The sequence below is a fragment of the Phascolarctos cinereus genome, unplaced genomic scaffold, assembly GCF_003287225.1.
Source record: "Phascolarctos cinereus isolate Bilbo 61053 unplaced genomic scaffold, phaCin_HiC Scaffold_4;HRSCAF=312, whole genome shotgun sequence".
In the NCBI taxonomy this organism is placed as follows: Eukaryota; Metazoa; Chordata; class Mammalia; order Diprotodontia; family Phascolarctidae; genus Phascolarctos; species Phascolarctos cinereus.
The window spans coordinates 705,939,016-705,955,610 of record NW_027555847.1 but is presented as its reverse complement, the minus strand read 5'-3'; the positions used below and the strand labels follow the sequence as shown (position 1 = coordinate 705,955,610).

The window sequence follows — 16,595 nt, the reverse complement described above, 5'->3', positions numbered from 1 at the left end:
AGCACAGTGCCTAATACACAGTAGGCACTATATAAATGCTAGCTATTGTTATCATTATTTAGTTAGTTGGTTGTATGCTTACTGCTGTATTTGGCATTAAAATAAGTCCTCCTCCTTTGTCCAGAGCACCGAGCTTCCACTTGCCCCGGGATCCCCAGGTACCCTGTATCCTGGTTGGCCCAGGCACTGGAATAGCGCCTTTCCGGAGCTTCTGGCAGCAAAGGCTATTCGATATCCAACACAAAGGTGAGTTGCAGTCTGCTCTTCTACCCTTTGCCTCCTACATACAGGGGAGCAAGCACTGGGCAGCTTCAATGATCAAGGAAAGAATCAGCCTCCTGCACAACCCAGCAGGATTCCTAAGCCTATGAATGATGGACTGGCCATACCCATAGGGGAAGTGAGCTACCGCTATATGGTAGGATCATAGAATTTTGGACTGGGAGGTTCTCAAAGAACCTCTTTCCTTTTACAAGTGAATAAATTGGAACTCAGCAAGGGAAAGTAATTCCCCAAGGTCACACAAGTGGTAAGTAGCAGAGCTGAGAACTGAACCCAGGTTCTGTCACTCTACATCCAACGAGCCAAATCCTAAAGAAAGGCTCCTTGGTCAGAAATATCTCTATATTTTAAAAAAAAAAAAAGCATTCATTTTGATCAAATTGGATTTACACCAGAGATGCAAGGATGGTTCAACATTAGGAAATTGTTGGCATGAATCATGTAAACAGTAAAAACCTTATGGTTATTTCAATAGATGTAGGGAAAGTTTTCAACACAGTATACATTTTTGCTAAAACCTATAAAAAAGCTTCAGCATAGAAGGACCCTCCTTTAATATGATCAAAAGCATATTTCTAAAGAAAAGAGCTAGCACTATTTGGAAGAGGAAAACAACAGAAGCATTCCCAATAACTAAAGGGGTAAATCAAGGATGCTCCTACTCCCCAGTATTATTTGACATAGTTCTAGAAATGTTAGCTGCAGTAATAAGACAAAAGGGAAATTCAAGGTATAAACATTGACAGAAGCGAGCCAAAATTATTCCTATTTGCATGTGACATGATGGTTTACTTGGAAAACACCAGACTGTCAATGAATAAACTAAATGAGATGATTAATAGCTTCAGTAAAAGAACAGGATAAAAAATAAATACACAAAAATCATCAGCATTTTTCTCTGCGATAGAAGAAAGAACCAAGAGGAAACAATAGAAAAAGAAATTCTCTCCAAAGTAACTACCAAATACATAAAGTATTTGAGAATTAACCTACCAAGACAAATTTGGGGCTTACATAAATAGAACTATAAAATACAGTATTTATAGAAATAAAGGAAGGTTTAAATAGTTGGAGATGTATTTATCGTTCATAGTTGGGCCATATTAATGTAATAAACAATGACCAGAGGATCACCATCTTAGAAACCATCTAGTCTAACCCCATCATTTTACAGATGAGGAAACTAAAGCTGGAAAAAGCTAAGTGACTTGCCCACAATCACACAGCGAGCATCAGAGATGAAATTTGAAACCAGGTCCTCTGTCTCCAGAATCAATATGCTAATGATATTATGAAAGATAATTTATGGATTTAGTGCCAAACCAATCAAAATACCAAGGGTTTATTTTACAGAACTAGATGAAATATCAACAGAATTCAGCTTAAGGAGTAAAAGGTCTACAATCTCAAAGGAATTAATGAGGGCAAAATAAGAATGAGGGGAACTAGAATTGGCAGATCTCAAACTATTCGATAAAGTAGTGATCATCAAAACTCCTTTGGCACTGGTTTAAAAAACAGTAGACAGAGCATTAGCCCTGGATTCAGGAGGACCTAAGTTCAAATCCAGCCTCAGATGCATGATACTCACTAGCTGTGTGACTCTGGGCAAGTCACTTAACCCTGATTGCCTCAACAAAAAAAAAACCAAACACCCAGATCAGTGACATAGACTAGATAAGCAAAACTCAGAAGTAATCAAATGCAATAAGTCCATCTTTTGATAAACCCAAGAATAGAAACCACGGAAGAAAGGATTACCCTATTTATCAAAAACTGGAAAGCAGTTTTGCAAAAAATAGGTTTAGATGGACATCTTATACCATATTCCCAAACAAGCTCCAAATGGATAAGCAACCAAAATGTAGAGAAGGTAGGGAGGCAGAGAAAAAAGGAAGGAAGGAAGGAAGGAAGGAAGGAAGGAAGGAAGGAAGGAAGGAAGGAAGGAAGGAAGGAAGGAAGGAAGGAAGGAAGGAAGGAAGGAAGGAAGGAAGTGAAGAAGGGAGGACCAACCAACCTATAATTCATTGTTATAGGGAACTCCCAGGTGAGGAAACTCTCTTTACTGATGTAAGTATAGCACCTTCCCTTCAACTTAGAGAGATGCTTAGAGTACTAAGAAGTTAAGAAATACTCAGCATCACAGAGCCAATATGTGTCTGAGACAGAACTTGAGCCTGGGTCTTCTGGCTTTCTAGATCAGCTCTCCATCCACTACACCACACTGCTTCTCAAATAAATAAATATTAACCATTATTGCAATAATATTTATAACTACTACTACTGCAATGACTATTATTTCTACATGGGCTTCCCACCTAATCAGCTGCCAGTGTTGTCAGTAACCTGAGTTTCCCTGACTTCCAGGCATGTCTCCATGTCCCATGGTCCTGGTCTTTGGATGTCGACAGTCCAAGATTGACCACATCTACAAGGAGGAAACCCTACAGGCCAAGAACAAAGGGGTCTTCAGAGAGCTGTACACGGCCTATTCCCGTGAGCCAGACAAACCAAAGGTAGTTAATCCTTCTGCCCCTCTCATGCCCCTATCTGATGGGCACACGCTTGGAGAGCCATTCTCTCTTACTGCTCTCTCCTGCCTTCTCGTTCCACAGACACTTAAGCACTCCAGTGGACTCTGGAGCCAGCGTCTTCAAGGCCTTGGGGTCTTGTCATGTGAAACAAGGTCTAGATTGGTTCTATTTGATACCAGAGGGCAGAACTAGGAACAGAGGGTTGGAGTTGTTTGTCCTTTGTTCTGGAATAGGACCATGACATCAGGGAGGGGATGCCATGGCTTGCAAGTGAATTGGACTTAAGTGAAGGAGGGATATAGATCAGAATGACTAGAGATGCCCCTGGATGCAGTGGGAGAACTTGGGTGAAAGCTGTAAGGAGGAAGATTCAACACGCATTTATTAGGGACCTGGGTGCCAAGCACTCTGTCCTCAATGCTAGTGACAGAGACTAAAATGAAACAGTCCCTACCCACAAAGAGTTTAAATTATATTGGGGGAGGAGGGGAGAGAATGAAGATAATACATAAACCAATCAATAGAACATACATACATAGTCACTCTAAAGCTGGGGGAATCAGGAATGTTCTTGAGTATATGTGGAGGAGACAACATAATAAACCCCAACAGTTAGCTTCTGAAGAAGAATAAATTTACTGGATCTGTTCTAGCAGCTGAAAAAGGAACAAGACATTTGTATCGGGCTGGCTTTTGGCAAAATTGTGATGTGGGATCACGGATCTAGAGATGGAAGAGTCTTTAGAGCCTATTGAATCTAATCCCCTCATTTTACAGAGGATGAAACTAAGGTCCATAGATGGGAAATGACTTGCCTAGGATCACATAGCTAGTAAGTGTCTAAGGCAGGATTTTAACTCAGATCTTCCTGGTTCCAACTCCAAGATTTTGTCCATTACACTGCAGTCTTTTTTTTTTTTAATGTTGTTGAGTCCTGGGATGGCTAGCTGCTGCTATGGACAGAACACTGGGCTTGAAATCAGGAATACTCATCTCCATGAGTTCAAATCCAGTCTCTGACACATATTATCTGTGACCCTAGGGAAGTCACTTAATCCTGTTTGCCTCACCTTCCTCAATCTGTAAAATGAGCTGGAGAAGGAAATGGCAAGCCACTCTGGTATCTTTGCCAAGAAAACACGAAATGGGGTCATGAATAGTTGGACATGACTGAAGAAGACTGAACAACAACAAAGAGTTTTGAAAGGAACTAGGGATCCCAAGAAGCATTCCAGGCACAGAGGACAGTCTACTTTCCAATACCTGGCCCTACTCAAAAGTAGAATGGATTGCCTTGGGAAGTATTGGATTTTCCTTCAGAAGAGGTCTTTCTGGAAAAGCTAGGTGGCTGCTTGTTGGGGACTCTTATTCAGGTAAGGGTTGGACAAGATGGCCTCCAAGTTCCCTTCCAATTCCAGGAGTACGAAATTCTTGGAAGTATAGGAAACGGGAGTCCTTGAGGAAGAGCTCCTCAGCTTTAACAGGGATAGGGACCATGTAAGTCCTTTGAGGCTTCTTGTCTCAAATGTAGTCATATAATAATAAGAAGGAATGGACAACTTTACCAGGAGAAGGAACCCTTTGAAAATGAGGGAGTCAAAGCTTGGCTTGAGAGAGGAGTTGAGAAAATGAGTTTGAAAATCAAATTAGATAATATAAGCAAAGTGTTTTGCAAACCTTAAAATGCTATATAAATGTTAGATAGTATCATGGTTATTGTTAGATATTATCATTAATCATCATCATCATCATCATCATCATCTACCTCCACTCTTCACAAAGGTAGGGGATTATGGGTATAAAATGTCACATATGCTGTCAGACACAGATAGGTTGATTTTTTTTTAATTTTCGTTACAGAGTATGGGTTGCTGGTTTTAAAAACAAGTTGTTTGTTTTTAAAAAAAAAAGGAAATAAGGGTGTCCAAGGTTCAGGACTGGCCAGCCCATTGCTATTGACACTCTCTCTTCCCCACAGAAATATGTACAGGATGCCTTACAGGAACAGCTGGCAGAGACCGTGTACAGAGCCCTGAAGGAGAAAGGGGGCCACATTTACGTGTGTGGGGATGTCACGATGGCAGCCGATGTCCTGAAAGCCATCCAGCGCATCATGATCCAGCAGGGGAGGCTCTCAGCAGAAGAGGCTGGGGTGTTCATTAGCAAACTGAGGGTGAGTGGTGACTAGGTGTCCTGGAATCTTCCATGGCTGGAGCATTTCATAGGTCACGTAGACTATTAAGAGCTGGAGGAGTCATTTCAGAGATGCTGTTTGGGAAGGACTTAGAGGCTACCGAGTTCAGCCCCATTCACTTTCCAGATGGTGAACCTGAGGCCCAGAGAGTTACGGGACACATCCAAGGTCAGGTCATAAGTAGCAGAGCCAAGATTCAAACCCAGTTCTTCTAAGTTCAAAGCCAGTCTTCTTTTCACTACACAAAGCTGTCTCCAACCTAATCCAACCCTCTTATTTAACAAAGAAAAAAGTTGAGGCCCAGTAGGGGGAATGACTTGCCTAAGGTCTCATGGCAAGTTAGGAGAAATGTCTATCACTGACTCATGTTTTTAGAAACCATAAAGTTCTCGGCATTTCCCACCAACACCTGGGCTCTTGTATGACTCTGGAGAACTTCTCCCTGGACTCAAAGCCAGTGTTTCTATCCCTCAGGATGACAACCGCTACCATGAAGATATATTTGGAGTCACCCTGCGCACGTACGAAGTGACCAACCGCCTTAGATCTGAGTCCATTGCCTTCATTGAAGAGAGCAAGAAGGACACTGATGAGTAAGCCAGCTCTGTTTCTTTGGAAATCTCAGGGACCAAAGGCAAGCACGACTTAGGCTAGAGCTGGAACTAGGGTGGAGCAACTGGGACTTTCACCAAGGGCACCAACATTCAGAGGGTTCTAGGAACAATTGTGTTTATTCAGCTGGTACAAATAACTAATCATAATACCTATTTAACAGTAATAATTAGTTAAAATAGGATGCTACAAGATGGTCTACTATCTCCCCCCAGCAGCTGCATCACAGGGGAGTTCCTCCTTGACTTGGCCCCGCCAAGGTCTTAGCAACCTTCCCATCATCAGCCTGCTCATGGCCTAGGTTCTCAATCCATGGGACTTCGTGTCAGGAATCTCTCTACCACCCTGAACTGAATGTCTCTTTTTAAAAATTGCTTTGAGGCTACCTTTTGTGGTACTTCTCCAGAGGAATGGAACTGCCGATGATAGTTCTGGCTTACACACAGAATGTTCCTCCTGCCTCCAGAGACCCCTTCCAGTTCCATTGGGCACATCTCTTAAGATACTGTCTTTGGATCATGGCTGTCCACTTGGCTGAATAGCAGGGGTCCCCAACCCATAGATAGCTTAAACACTTTCCATTGTGGTTTTGCTTTCAATCCACCAACTCCCCCAACCAGAACATAATGTTCCTACAGACTATTTGTGACCAACCCATGGTAGAGCCTTGCGAGATAGTATCGGTCTGACCAGCCACAGTTAGTCACACTGTACATTGGTCCAACATAGTGAGGACATTTTGGTCCTGTTCAACTATGAAGGACAACCACCAGTTTTCTTTGGGGATGGGGAAGAGACATGGAACCTGCGATCACACTGGTATAAGGAACTTCTAGAAAGGAAACTCCCTTACTCATGCAAATTGTAACCTTCTACAACTTAGAGTCTTATAATGACTGAGGCAGGGGCAGCTAGGTGGTGCAGTGGATAGAGCACCAGTCCTGGAGTCAGAAGGACCTGAGTTTAAATCTGGCCTCAGACACTTACTAGATGTGTGACCCTGGACAAGTCACTTAACCCTGATTGCCTCCCCCCCCAAAAAAAATAAACAAATAATGCCTGGGGCACTAAGAGGTTGTGACCTGCCCAGGATCAAGTGGCCAGCATGTATAAGAGTCAGGACTTGAATCCAGGTCTTCTCACCTCTCCGCCCAGATCTTTACCTATTACACTACACTGTCTCTCATGTAATCTTCTCATGAATAACAATTCATTGTATTTTGATAATGCCATCCACAGGCCCTGCTCCAGACACCTAGAGATTATAGGATTCAGAGTCAAAAGGAACTTCTGAGGTCATCTAGTCCAACACTTTCAGTCCATAAATGAGGAAATTAAGACCTTTGAGGAATGAAGTGACTTGCCCAAAGTTACCTTGGTAGAAAAGGGGAGGGCTGGATTTAAACCCCTAACTTCTGATTTCAGATTTAGCACTCTACACCAGAGATAACAGCGTGAGGTAGTAGATAGAGCACCGGACTTGAAGTCAGGAAGACCTGGGTTCAAATCCCATAAGCCGTGTGACCCTGAGTAAGTGAAATCACCTCTCTGGGCCTCAGTTTCCTCATCTGTAAAATAAAGGGGTTGGATTCAATGACCTCTATGGTCTCTTCCAACTCTAAATCTATGATCTCACAGGAAATGCCTTACAGCATGATAAAATGAGGACAAGACATCACTTCCTTAATGGCTAAAAGTATGGTTGACTTTATTGTCATCCTTACCTTGTCATGTCTTACCATAATTTCAGATCTATAAGATGCCATTCCACACAACACACACTCCCTCCAACTTGTGGTGACCACATGGTCTCTATTTATTTCCTAAGACTTTTAGATTAAACTGTCTTAGAATTGAAATAGGACCCTTCTTTAAACCACCACTAAACTGTTTCTCAGATGCATGTGTGGTGAAGCGGTGGTGACCCCGGATTCTCTAAGACCGTGCCAACAAGGTGCAATCTCGGCAGGTCCTAGCTGTCAAGGCTTCCACACCTGGTCAGCATCAGAAGCTTATTGTCTGAAGACCAGCTTAGTTAAGATGAGCAATGTGCCTCAACAGGCTGTCTGTAATGAAATGAAGGTTTTGACCGCAGCAGATCACCAGCCAGGCTGCAGTGAGAAGCAATCTGTGTGTTAGCAGAGGAGGTCCCCAACCTCCAAAAAAAAAAACCCATGGATCTTCAATACACTGAAACATCTTTTTTTTAATGCTTAACATATAAGTCACCTTATCTTCTAATACACAAGGTCTCCATATTTTTTCCCCAAGATAAGAAATCAGCTTGGGCGAATTTAGATGGATTGTGATCCAAATCCTTGGAAGAAATTCCTCATCAACAGGGCTATTGTCCTATTGGAGTAAGATGATAATGTGTCAAACATGAACCGAACATCTTCGGGGTTTGTTTGGGGGTTTGGGTTTTCTTTCTCCTAATGAGCTAGTTTCATTTAAAGTCACCATGGGCCTTATATAACACATAGCATTTTGTAACTTTTTTTCTCCATTCTATCATACTTCCTTGGCTATAGTCTTAGTAACATAATGCTTCTCTTGATTCTTTACTGTTGCTGGTTCCTCTCACCCACCCCCATCAAAATTGCTTTGTATACATGTTGACTTGTCTATGGCTATGTTGTTTTGCCCAATAGAAGGTAAGCTCCTTGAGAGGAATGATTGTTTCATTCTTTTTCTTTGTATTCCCAGCCTTCTGGCACATAGTAGGTACTTTTAAAATGTGATTGGGAGGGGAGGGAAGGAAGGAAGGAAGGAAGGAAGGAAGGAAGGAAGGAAGGAAGGAAGGAAGGAAGGAAGGGAGGGAGGGAGGGAGACATCAGGATCTTGGGAGATTGTGGGAATGTTTTCTATAGTCGTCTCTGGTCTACTGGGAGGGCTTTGTGCTAACCCCACTCTCTCCCCCTCCCTTCTTCCCCGACAGGGTGTTCAGCTCCTAACCAGGTCCCTTCTGCCCCATTCGGATGGATGCCAGGCTGGGATGCCTGCCCCCAGGCCTTCTCCAGGTGGAAGGTCCTAGGTTTGGGAAAGATGGACTCTGCTGACTCTTTCTTATGGGACTCCCGTGAAATGCGCGCTCCCTCTTGTCCTGTTGTTGCATCGTGGTTTTTGGGTTCGTTTTTCTTCTTTTTAGACTTCCCATGGGGCTTCCCTTGGCCCCCTTTGTTTCCTCTTTGAACTTTTCTGCTGCAATGCAATGGCTTCTTCTCCGCAGCAGCTCTTATGAAATGATTTTTCTTCTCACCCTCTTTCTCTCTCTCTATTCCAAGGGCATACCACAGCTGCATGAAATCACCAGATCACTCCCATTTGGCATTTCCATGTTGGTTTTCTGGGGTTTCTTTGGAAAGGCAGCAGGGACTGGGGAGGAGAGATTAGCTGTGGGTTTCTTCCTATGGATGGTCTCCAGCACCTAACGTCACACACCATCCTTTTTTAAAAGTTATTGTCATTTTTTGGTGTGCGTGTGCACGCACGTGTGTGTATGTGTATGTGTGAGGGGCATGGGTCCTCATCTGTTCTCCTCTTGCCTGTGCAAGCCTGTTGCCTGCAGACCTTTGGTGCAGAGAAATTGTTTTCCCTTGGCACATGCTGACCCTTTCTGTGTTCCCACTCAACAAAGCTGGCGCCATTTTCTATGAACCACTTGGGAGCCCCTGGATTGTACGACATTGGCATTCAAGTGGTCAGGGTGGCTGTGATGACTGGAGATGATTTGTCCCCCACTTGGGATTGAAATCAATTAGTATATAAGCCACCAAGGAACAAATCCATCTCATGAATTCCATATACCATGCTCTTGCTCCCACTTCTCTGTCCCCTGACACATCATCTAGTTATGTCCCTCAAACCTTTTCCCAGGTCTGTCTGCTACACTGCTCCTGGTCCAGGTTCTGCCACTATTTGGCACTGAGCAAGTCACTCCATTTCCCTGGGTCTCAATTTCTTTCTCTGTAAAATGGATGAGAATCTGTAAGGAATAAGCTCCTCCTCCCGCCTCCCCCCAAAAAAAAGTTGTCTGAAAGTAGAACAGACTTCCTCTCCAGTAGAGTCCTTCAAGCAGATTTGGATGGCCTGACAGGCAGCCAACAAGCATTTATAAGCACCTACTATGTGCCAGAAATGATGCTATGTACTGGAAGTACAAAGAAGGGCAAAACCAATCCCTGCCGTAACTTGGTACAAATAAGGTATAGACAGAGTCCATGGAAAGCCACTCATCAGTGATGTTGTAGAGTAAAGTTAACAAGCATCTATTAAGCACCTCCTGTGTGTCAGGCACTGTGCTAAGTGTTGGGCATACAGTGAAAGAAACAAACCCACAATTCCTGCTCTCAAGGAACTCACAGTCTAATGGGAATGCATTCCAAAGGCTGGGGATGGCCAAGGCAACTTCTAAATTTCTTACAACTCAAGAGTGTGTAAAAGAGGAGAAATGAAAAGTCTCTAAGCTGCCTTCTGAGCCTAAAAGTCTGTGATCCACTTGAAGCTGGCCAAAAGCAGCAGTCTGGGAATCACAAGCCCTACATTGACCTTGCTGTGTGATGTTGGGGAAGTCTCCTTGCCTCCACATGCCTCTGATTTTCTCAGCTATTTTTTTTTTTGAGAGAGAGGGAAAGAAGACTTTGCTTCCTCAGCTTGGAGACAGTATAAAGGTTGTTTCTTGAGCGCTACATTATGTCAACACTTAACACCGTTAGTTGGTTTCTGGCTCCAGTGGTAGACTTGCCCTCTCCCCCTGAGATATGAAACCTGAAAGGATAGTTACAAGAGGGGCAGAATAAAGACACAAGGTGTACCCATGTACCCTCGACAATAGGAGACAGCAGTGGACTGTGGTAGTTCAAAAAGTACAGGAGATGCTGCGTTACACTAATGGAATAAAGAAGGTTTTAGTCCTGTTGTCTGTCCTCTGCTGCCCTGATCAGACCATATTTGGAGGACTTGTCCAGAGGAGGATGACCAGAACAGTGAAGGGTCACCAGGTCACGCCATCCAAGCTCAATGGGGGACCTGGGGATGTTTAGAATCTAGAAGAAAAGATTTAGGACAGTGTGCATAACTGCTGAGTGGAAGAGGATTCAACTTGGAACTAGAAAAAATAGATGGAAGCAGCAGAGGTAGATTTTGACACAGGGACAGTGAGATGTAGCCAAAGGTGGTATGCCTTCACTGAATGTCTTCAAGCAAAGGCCAGAGGACCCCTTGGTATGGTTATTGTTGAGGGAATTCAGGGTTACGTTGGACCAGATGCCCACTGAGGTGCCTTCCAGCTCTGAGATTCTGTGATCTTGCGCAGAGGAAGAGATTCAGGGATAGATGTGTTCACTTCAACAGTCTGACCCTATAGAACAGAGGTTCTTCACCTTTCTTCCAAGACTTCTGACAATTTGTTGAAACCTATGGACCTCTCAGAATCATATTCTTAAATGCATTAAATAATAGATATAGGATTACATACAGGAAACCAAGTATATTGAAATACAGTTATCAAAATATTTTTAAAAGCAAAGTTCAAGGTCTCTAGGTTAAGAATCCATGCCTTAAAAAGATGAATAATTTAATTAGATGCTTTTGACATAATTCCCTTCTCTTGATCCAGATTTTAAAAGTCCTTTCTAAAAACTTTTGCCGCCCTACCTAATGGAAAGCAAATCTTCTCCCATTCATGATAATCCTGACCTCTCCCTGGCTAGGCCCCTTAGTGTAATTGCCTCCCCAAGAAAGAACTAGTAAAGTTTCTGCCTATTTGTAGGTGCTAATCAATGTTGGGTGGCATCTGAAAAAAACAATGGTCTCCCAGGTGATGAAGCCTCAGAGGGCCTGCTTTAACCCTACAGGATAAGAGAGAGGCCTCAGTTTCCCATCCATGCCCTAGCCCTTGGTTTTCTTTATTATTTTGGATGGGCAACATTTCTTATATAGAGCACCCTCTGACTGAGCTTGGAGACCTGGCAAAGAGAAAACACTCGGGCCCCCTTGGCCAGAGTTAACATAGCTGTGAGGCCAGATAATCTCTAAGAACCAATCTCATGGAAGCTAGGAGTGCAAAGGGACCTTCCAATGAGCAAGCCCGCCCAGGATAGATGGTTGTCCTTCTCCTTCCCTAAGACCTGTAAGGAAGATGGCATCACACATGGTTCGTGCTACTGTTCTATCCCACGGTGGTCAGCAAAATCTTCCTCATGTCCAGTCACAATCCCAAAGCAGTGGAGAGAGGTCCAGATTTAGGATTAAGAAGACCTGCATTCTAATGCTGCCTCAAACACATCCTAGCTGTGTCACCCTTGGTAAGCCGCTTTCGGATCCCATTTCTTCACTTCTAAAATGAGGCTAATAATATTACATGCTACACATGGTTGTCCTAAAGATCAAATGAAAAAATATCTCTAAGATGCTTTGCAACTATAACAAGCTATGTAAATGTTAGCAATGATAATTCGCTCTCCTTTTTTTCTTTAAGCCAGTTTTCTCTTATTTAATCAAGAGAATGGCTCCAGCATCCTCCTTATAAAAGCCCCTTCAATGAGTTGAAGATGGTCACTGAGTCATCCCTTCACCTTCTTCAATTAAAATAACTCTGGCTCCTCTCATGGCTCCTCCCAAGGCCTTTTTTTCAGTCCTTCTGAGCCTTCTGAGTCACATCTCCTAAGATATCACTAGCTCCCCAGAGCTGCTGCTGCTGCCTCTGCCCTCCCTCTTCCCTTCCCCTCTGACATAGACTGTCCTCTCTGATTTCCATTCCCAACTAAGCTTCACGTTTTCACAAATGCCCCAATCTTTGATAAATATCATTCGTAAGGAGGATTGTGACTGCAGCCACTCATTCTAAACTGGGACTCAGAAAACGAAAGAGTCAAATGGAGAAACCACAATGTGTCTCTAGAAATGGGTGTCATCCTAAACTCAGTCCCTGGCCCCCAACACAAGCTTCTTTATAGCCACCCGAGACTAGCTATCAGGTAGGAGATTAATCAGGTGAGATCCTCAATTTCCAAGTACTCCTTAACCTTGAAAAATCTTAAAACAGCTTTATCCTCAAACCAGAATCCTTCTGTGTGTCATAGGGTCATAGGATTATGGTTTTACAACTGGAAAAGGCCTTAGAGGTGATGCAGTCCAAGCCCATACATCCCTCAAAGAGACAAAGCAGCAGGCCCCAGACAGAATGAGAATATGGTCTGCTGAAGAGCAGCCCCTTAGATCTAGAGCTTTCAGTGATGCTGGAGGCCAGGCTCATTTTACAGATGAGGAAACTGAGGCAGGAGGTACTTAAGTGACTTCCTCAAGCTTACACAGGTAGTGTCAGAGGTTGGGTATGAATCCACATCATCTGATTCCAATTCCAGTGATCTTTCCATTGCCCCATGATTTCCTGGGCAGATCCCTTGTGAAAGAAAGAGAACCAGATCCTTTGACCTTCTTCATCCCAGGACAGTGGCCCAAGCATGGATGGGTTAAGATCTGCATTGTTGGAGGGTGTGGTCTTCAGAGTATCACTTTAAGTGAGTAGATGCTGCCCCCTTGTGGTGATTCTCAGGCAATTCCTTGAAGTCCTGGGGTTGTCCAAAACAATGTAATCCCATCCGAAAATTACAGAAATTCACTTTGCAGTTTTTTAAATCTGGTTACCTGGCATCTGAGAGTGGTCCCATTGGGGGGGGGTGCATTTCTTCTTCTCTAACTTATTAATAAGTAGGATTTCTTAACTCTAAATATCCTACTAAGAGTGAGGTAAAGGACCAGATCCTTCTTCCTCCTTCTCCAACTCCTGCCACAAAGAGTAAAGACAGAACCTGGTGAGTAAAATCATTTTCTCTCTAAGTCAGCAGAATGGTCCCTCAAAAAAGGCTAATGATCCCTAGATGCAGACCAGGCCTCAGCAAGCTAACAGCCCATTCCCAATAACAGAGAAGGAAAAGAAATGGAGAAATGCTTCTCCCAAGATGGTTGAACTTGAGTCAACCTCACTGGCCTCAAAAACTACATCAACCAAATGTATACACACTCAATGTTACTCTCTCTCTCCCCTTCCCTTTCTTCTTTTCTCCCTCCAACCAGACTCCTAGCTTACATGTCTTTTTATACCCTACTCTTACTATCTTCCATGAAGGGTCTAGGCCAAGAGCACCAAGAAGTTGCAGGGTGGGATGGCAGAAGATACATTCTTGAACCCAAACTATGAGGCAAACAAGTAACATTCACCCTGGCTCTCTGTGACATGGTGAACTTTCTAAACCATTCTCTGCCCACCTAGCTGGACCCCCTCCAGTCTGAATGCAAAGCTGTCCACTGAGTTCACATGAAAACCTACGCTTGAGAACTCTATCACTGGCTCTTTCATCAGTTCATCTCAAGCCCCTATGTCCATCTTCATCCATGCCACTCCACCCAGCCTGCCTCCTCTGTTTGCCCTTTGACATCTGAATCCTTCTTTCTCCTTGCATCTTTCTGAACCTACCGATTCCATCGGAGGGCCTGGGTTACCCTGACCCTCTCTAGCCCACAGATAATCAAGTGAAAGGAATGCTGACCTGGGATTCCAGAGTTGCATCTCCACACTCCGTTATCCGCCTGCCATTTCCAAACTTTCCACTTGTTTTGAGAATGCAAAAGGCCAAACAGCAGTGATACCCCAAACAAGACAGGAGGGCCAAAGGGACCCCTGTAGCCACACCGGATGTCAGAAGGGTCCTCCCAGGACATGGGTACAAGAAAAGCCTCTCTAGCCGCCTTCTCTCTGCAGGGCCCTTCAGGCCACTGCAGAGATTGCCTCTGGTGACCAGGGCATTGGTTACAACGCCATCTGACCCTGAAATGTTTCTGTGCCTATGGCCCCGAAGGATAAAGGGCAGCTAGGCATGTCTTCATCCTGGGGAAACAATCGGATCTTTTTTCCAAAAGCCAAAACTGGGGACAAGGGAGGATGGGAGAAAGAATACATATGCTTCCGTTTAACCTCAGATGCACCTTTAAATATCTCGTTTACATCTGCCTGGCTTAACACAGAACCCAACTTATCAGCCAGACTGCCTTTGTAGCCAGAGACTAATCAGACCTTCTGCCCCTCACAACCAGCTTGCTTCCAGTCAGAGTTGAACATTAAACAGCGAGGGTCTTAGATTCAGTTCTGTAGTTCGGATCAAATAACTCCATGAGGCTTTCTAACGGAGCTCCTCATGGATGCTTTCTGAAACCTTACAATGGCCTGAGCATTTCCTAAGCAAAATGCAAGGAAGAAAGGGTTATCTCCCAAATTGCAGTTTTTAAAGGAAGAAAGATTCCTTGAAAGCAAGGTGGAGCTGAAGATTCCTGAGCCTGAGATTCCAGGCCAAATTCCTTGGGTTCCCATCCATTCAGATGCACCATCCCCATCCCATCTCTCGTGAATAATCATAATATGTGCATAATAAAGAATACAACCGTGTTCTTTTTGTTGTGATCACCTACACCACTTGACAAGCTGAGGATGGACTCGGTGACTCAGGGGCAACTGTCTGGTCAGCTTCCGTCTTGAAGCACAGTTGTATATGTTTCCTGGGGGGGGGGGACTAGGAGGAACAGAGTTGGAGCAGGAGTGGATGCTGCATTTAATCATGGATTTTCCCCCCTACCTCTGAGCTCTTAATGCTGCTAAGTCTGTGCCATGCTCCAGCGCCTCTCTCCAGAACTGACTCCTGCTCAGTCTCTGAGGCTCTCCAGGCTGTGTTCTCCGCATGCACTTATTCTTCTGGATAGTTCCAATCTTCTGGTTTTATGGAATTAAAAAAAAATTATTCATGCTTGTTTGCATTATGGTTAAAAATTAAAAAGTGGACCTAACATCACAGACTGTGGTCTTTTGTGTGAATTGCTTAAAGTCTGTAAATTCTGTACCCTTCCACAAGATACAATTTTTGATTATACAGGATACATGTTTGCCCATCTGTGAAATGGGGTGAATAACATGTGCACTACTGGGGCAGGTAGTGGCACAGTGGGTAGAGCACCAGCCCTGGAGTCAGGAAGACCTGAGTTCAAATCCGGTCTCAGATCAGACACTTGACACTTACTAGCTGTCTGACCCAGGGCAAGTCACTTACCCCTAATCGCCTCGCCAAAAAGAAAAAAAACAACCTACCTCACACGGTTGTTGTGGAGAAAGAGCTTTCTAAATCCTAAACCACTATAGAAATGGAAGTTATTATTATTATTACTTTACTTAAAGTAAGGCAATGTGGTAAGAGCCAGAGTGCTAGGCTTAGACACCAGAAGACACAGTCCCAAACTTTAGCTCTGACACATACAGGCCCCTGGACCCTAAGAAACACACTTAACCAACCTCCATGTGCTTCTATAGATAGGCAACTATCTAGGACCAGTCTACTAAGTCATATATAGGTTGGGATCTACATTGGTACATGGAGTTCCCACACCAGGCGTTTCCCTATGCTGATGAAATCACTGTTGAAGGACCCAATTAAAAAGCGTTCATTAAGCCCTTACTATATTCCAAGCACTGCGCTAAGCATTGGGGATACAAACAGAAAAGTGAGCTGGCCCCTGCCTTTGAGGGGCTCACATTCTAACAAAAGGAGACAACACATAGAGGAGGGTTGCAGCTGCAGGGTAAATGGTAAGTCCTGAAGGTTCACAGGAAAATTCCTTCACAAGTTCACTTTTTTTTAAAACCACACCTGGGATTTTATTGATATAAAGAATTTCCAGTGAGGAAACTCCCTCTACCACTGGAGATTAGCACCTGCTCTGCAATTTAAAAGTCTTCCGGGAGTTCCCTGAGACACTGAGAAGTTAAGTAAGTGACTTACCCAGGGTCACACAGCCAGGACTTGAACTTCCTGATATGGAAGAGCAAATCACAGATCCAAGAATCCATTATTTCATTCACGCTATCTTTGTGAGTTGTTGTAGACAAATAAATAAAATAAAACAATAATAAATAAATGGGGGTGGTCACT

General features: G+C 43.7%; 1 protein-coding gene across 1 annotated transcript in view; it reads left to right on the top strand.

Annotated features, from left to right (window-relative positions):
- NOS1 (nitric oxide synthase 1) overlaps window positions 1-15,466 on the top strand; it is a 140,355-nt gene extending 124,889 nt beyond the window's left edge. The window contains 5 exon segments of the mRNA XM_021007998.2: window positions 125-246; window positions 2,650-2,798; window positions 4,795-4,989; window positions 5,485-5,603; window positions 8,561-15,466. Of these exon segments, the coding sequence (XP_020863657.1) occupies window positions 125-246; window positions 2,650-2,798; window positions 4,795-4,989; window positions 5,485-5,603; window positions 8,561-8,576 (601 nt within the window). The 3' untranslated portion in view covers window positions 8,577-15,466.
- Window positions 15,467-16,595: the final 1,129 nt, after the last annotated feature.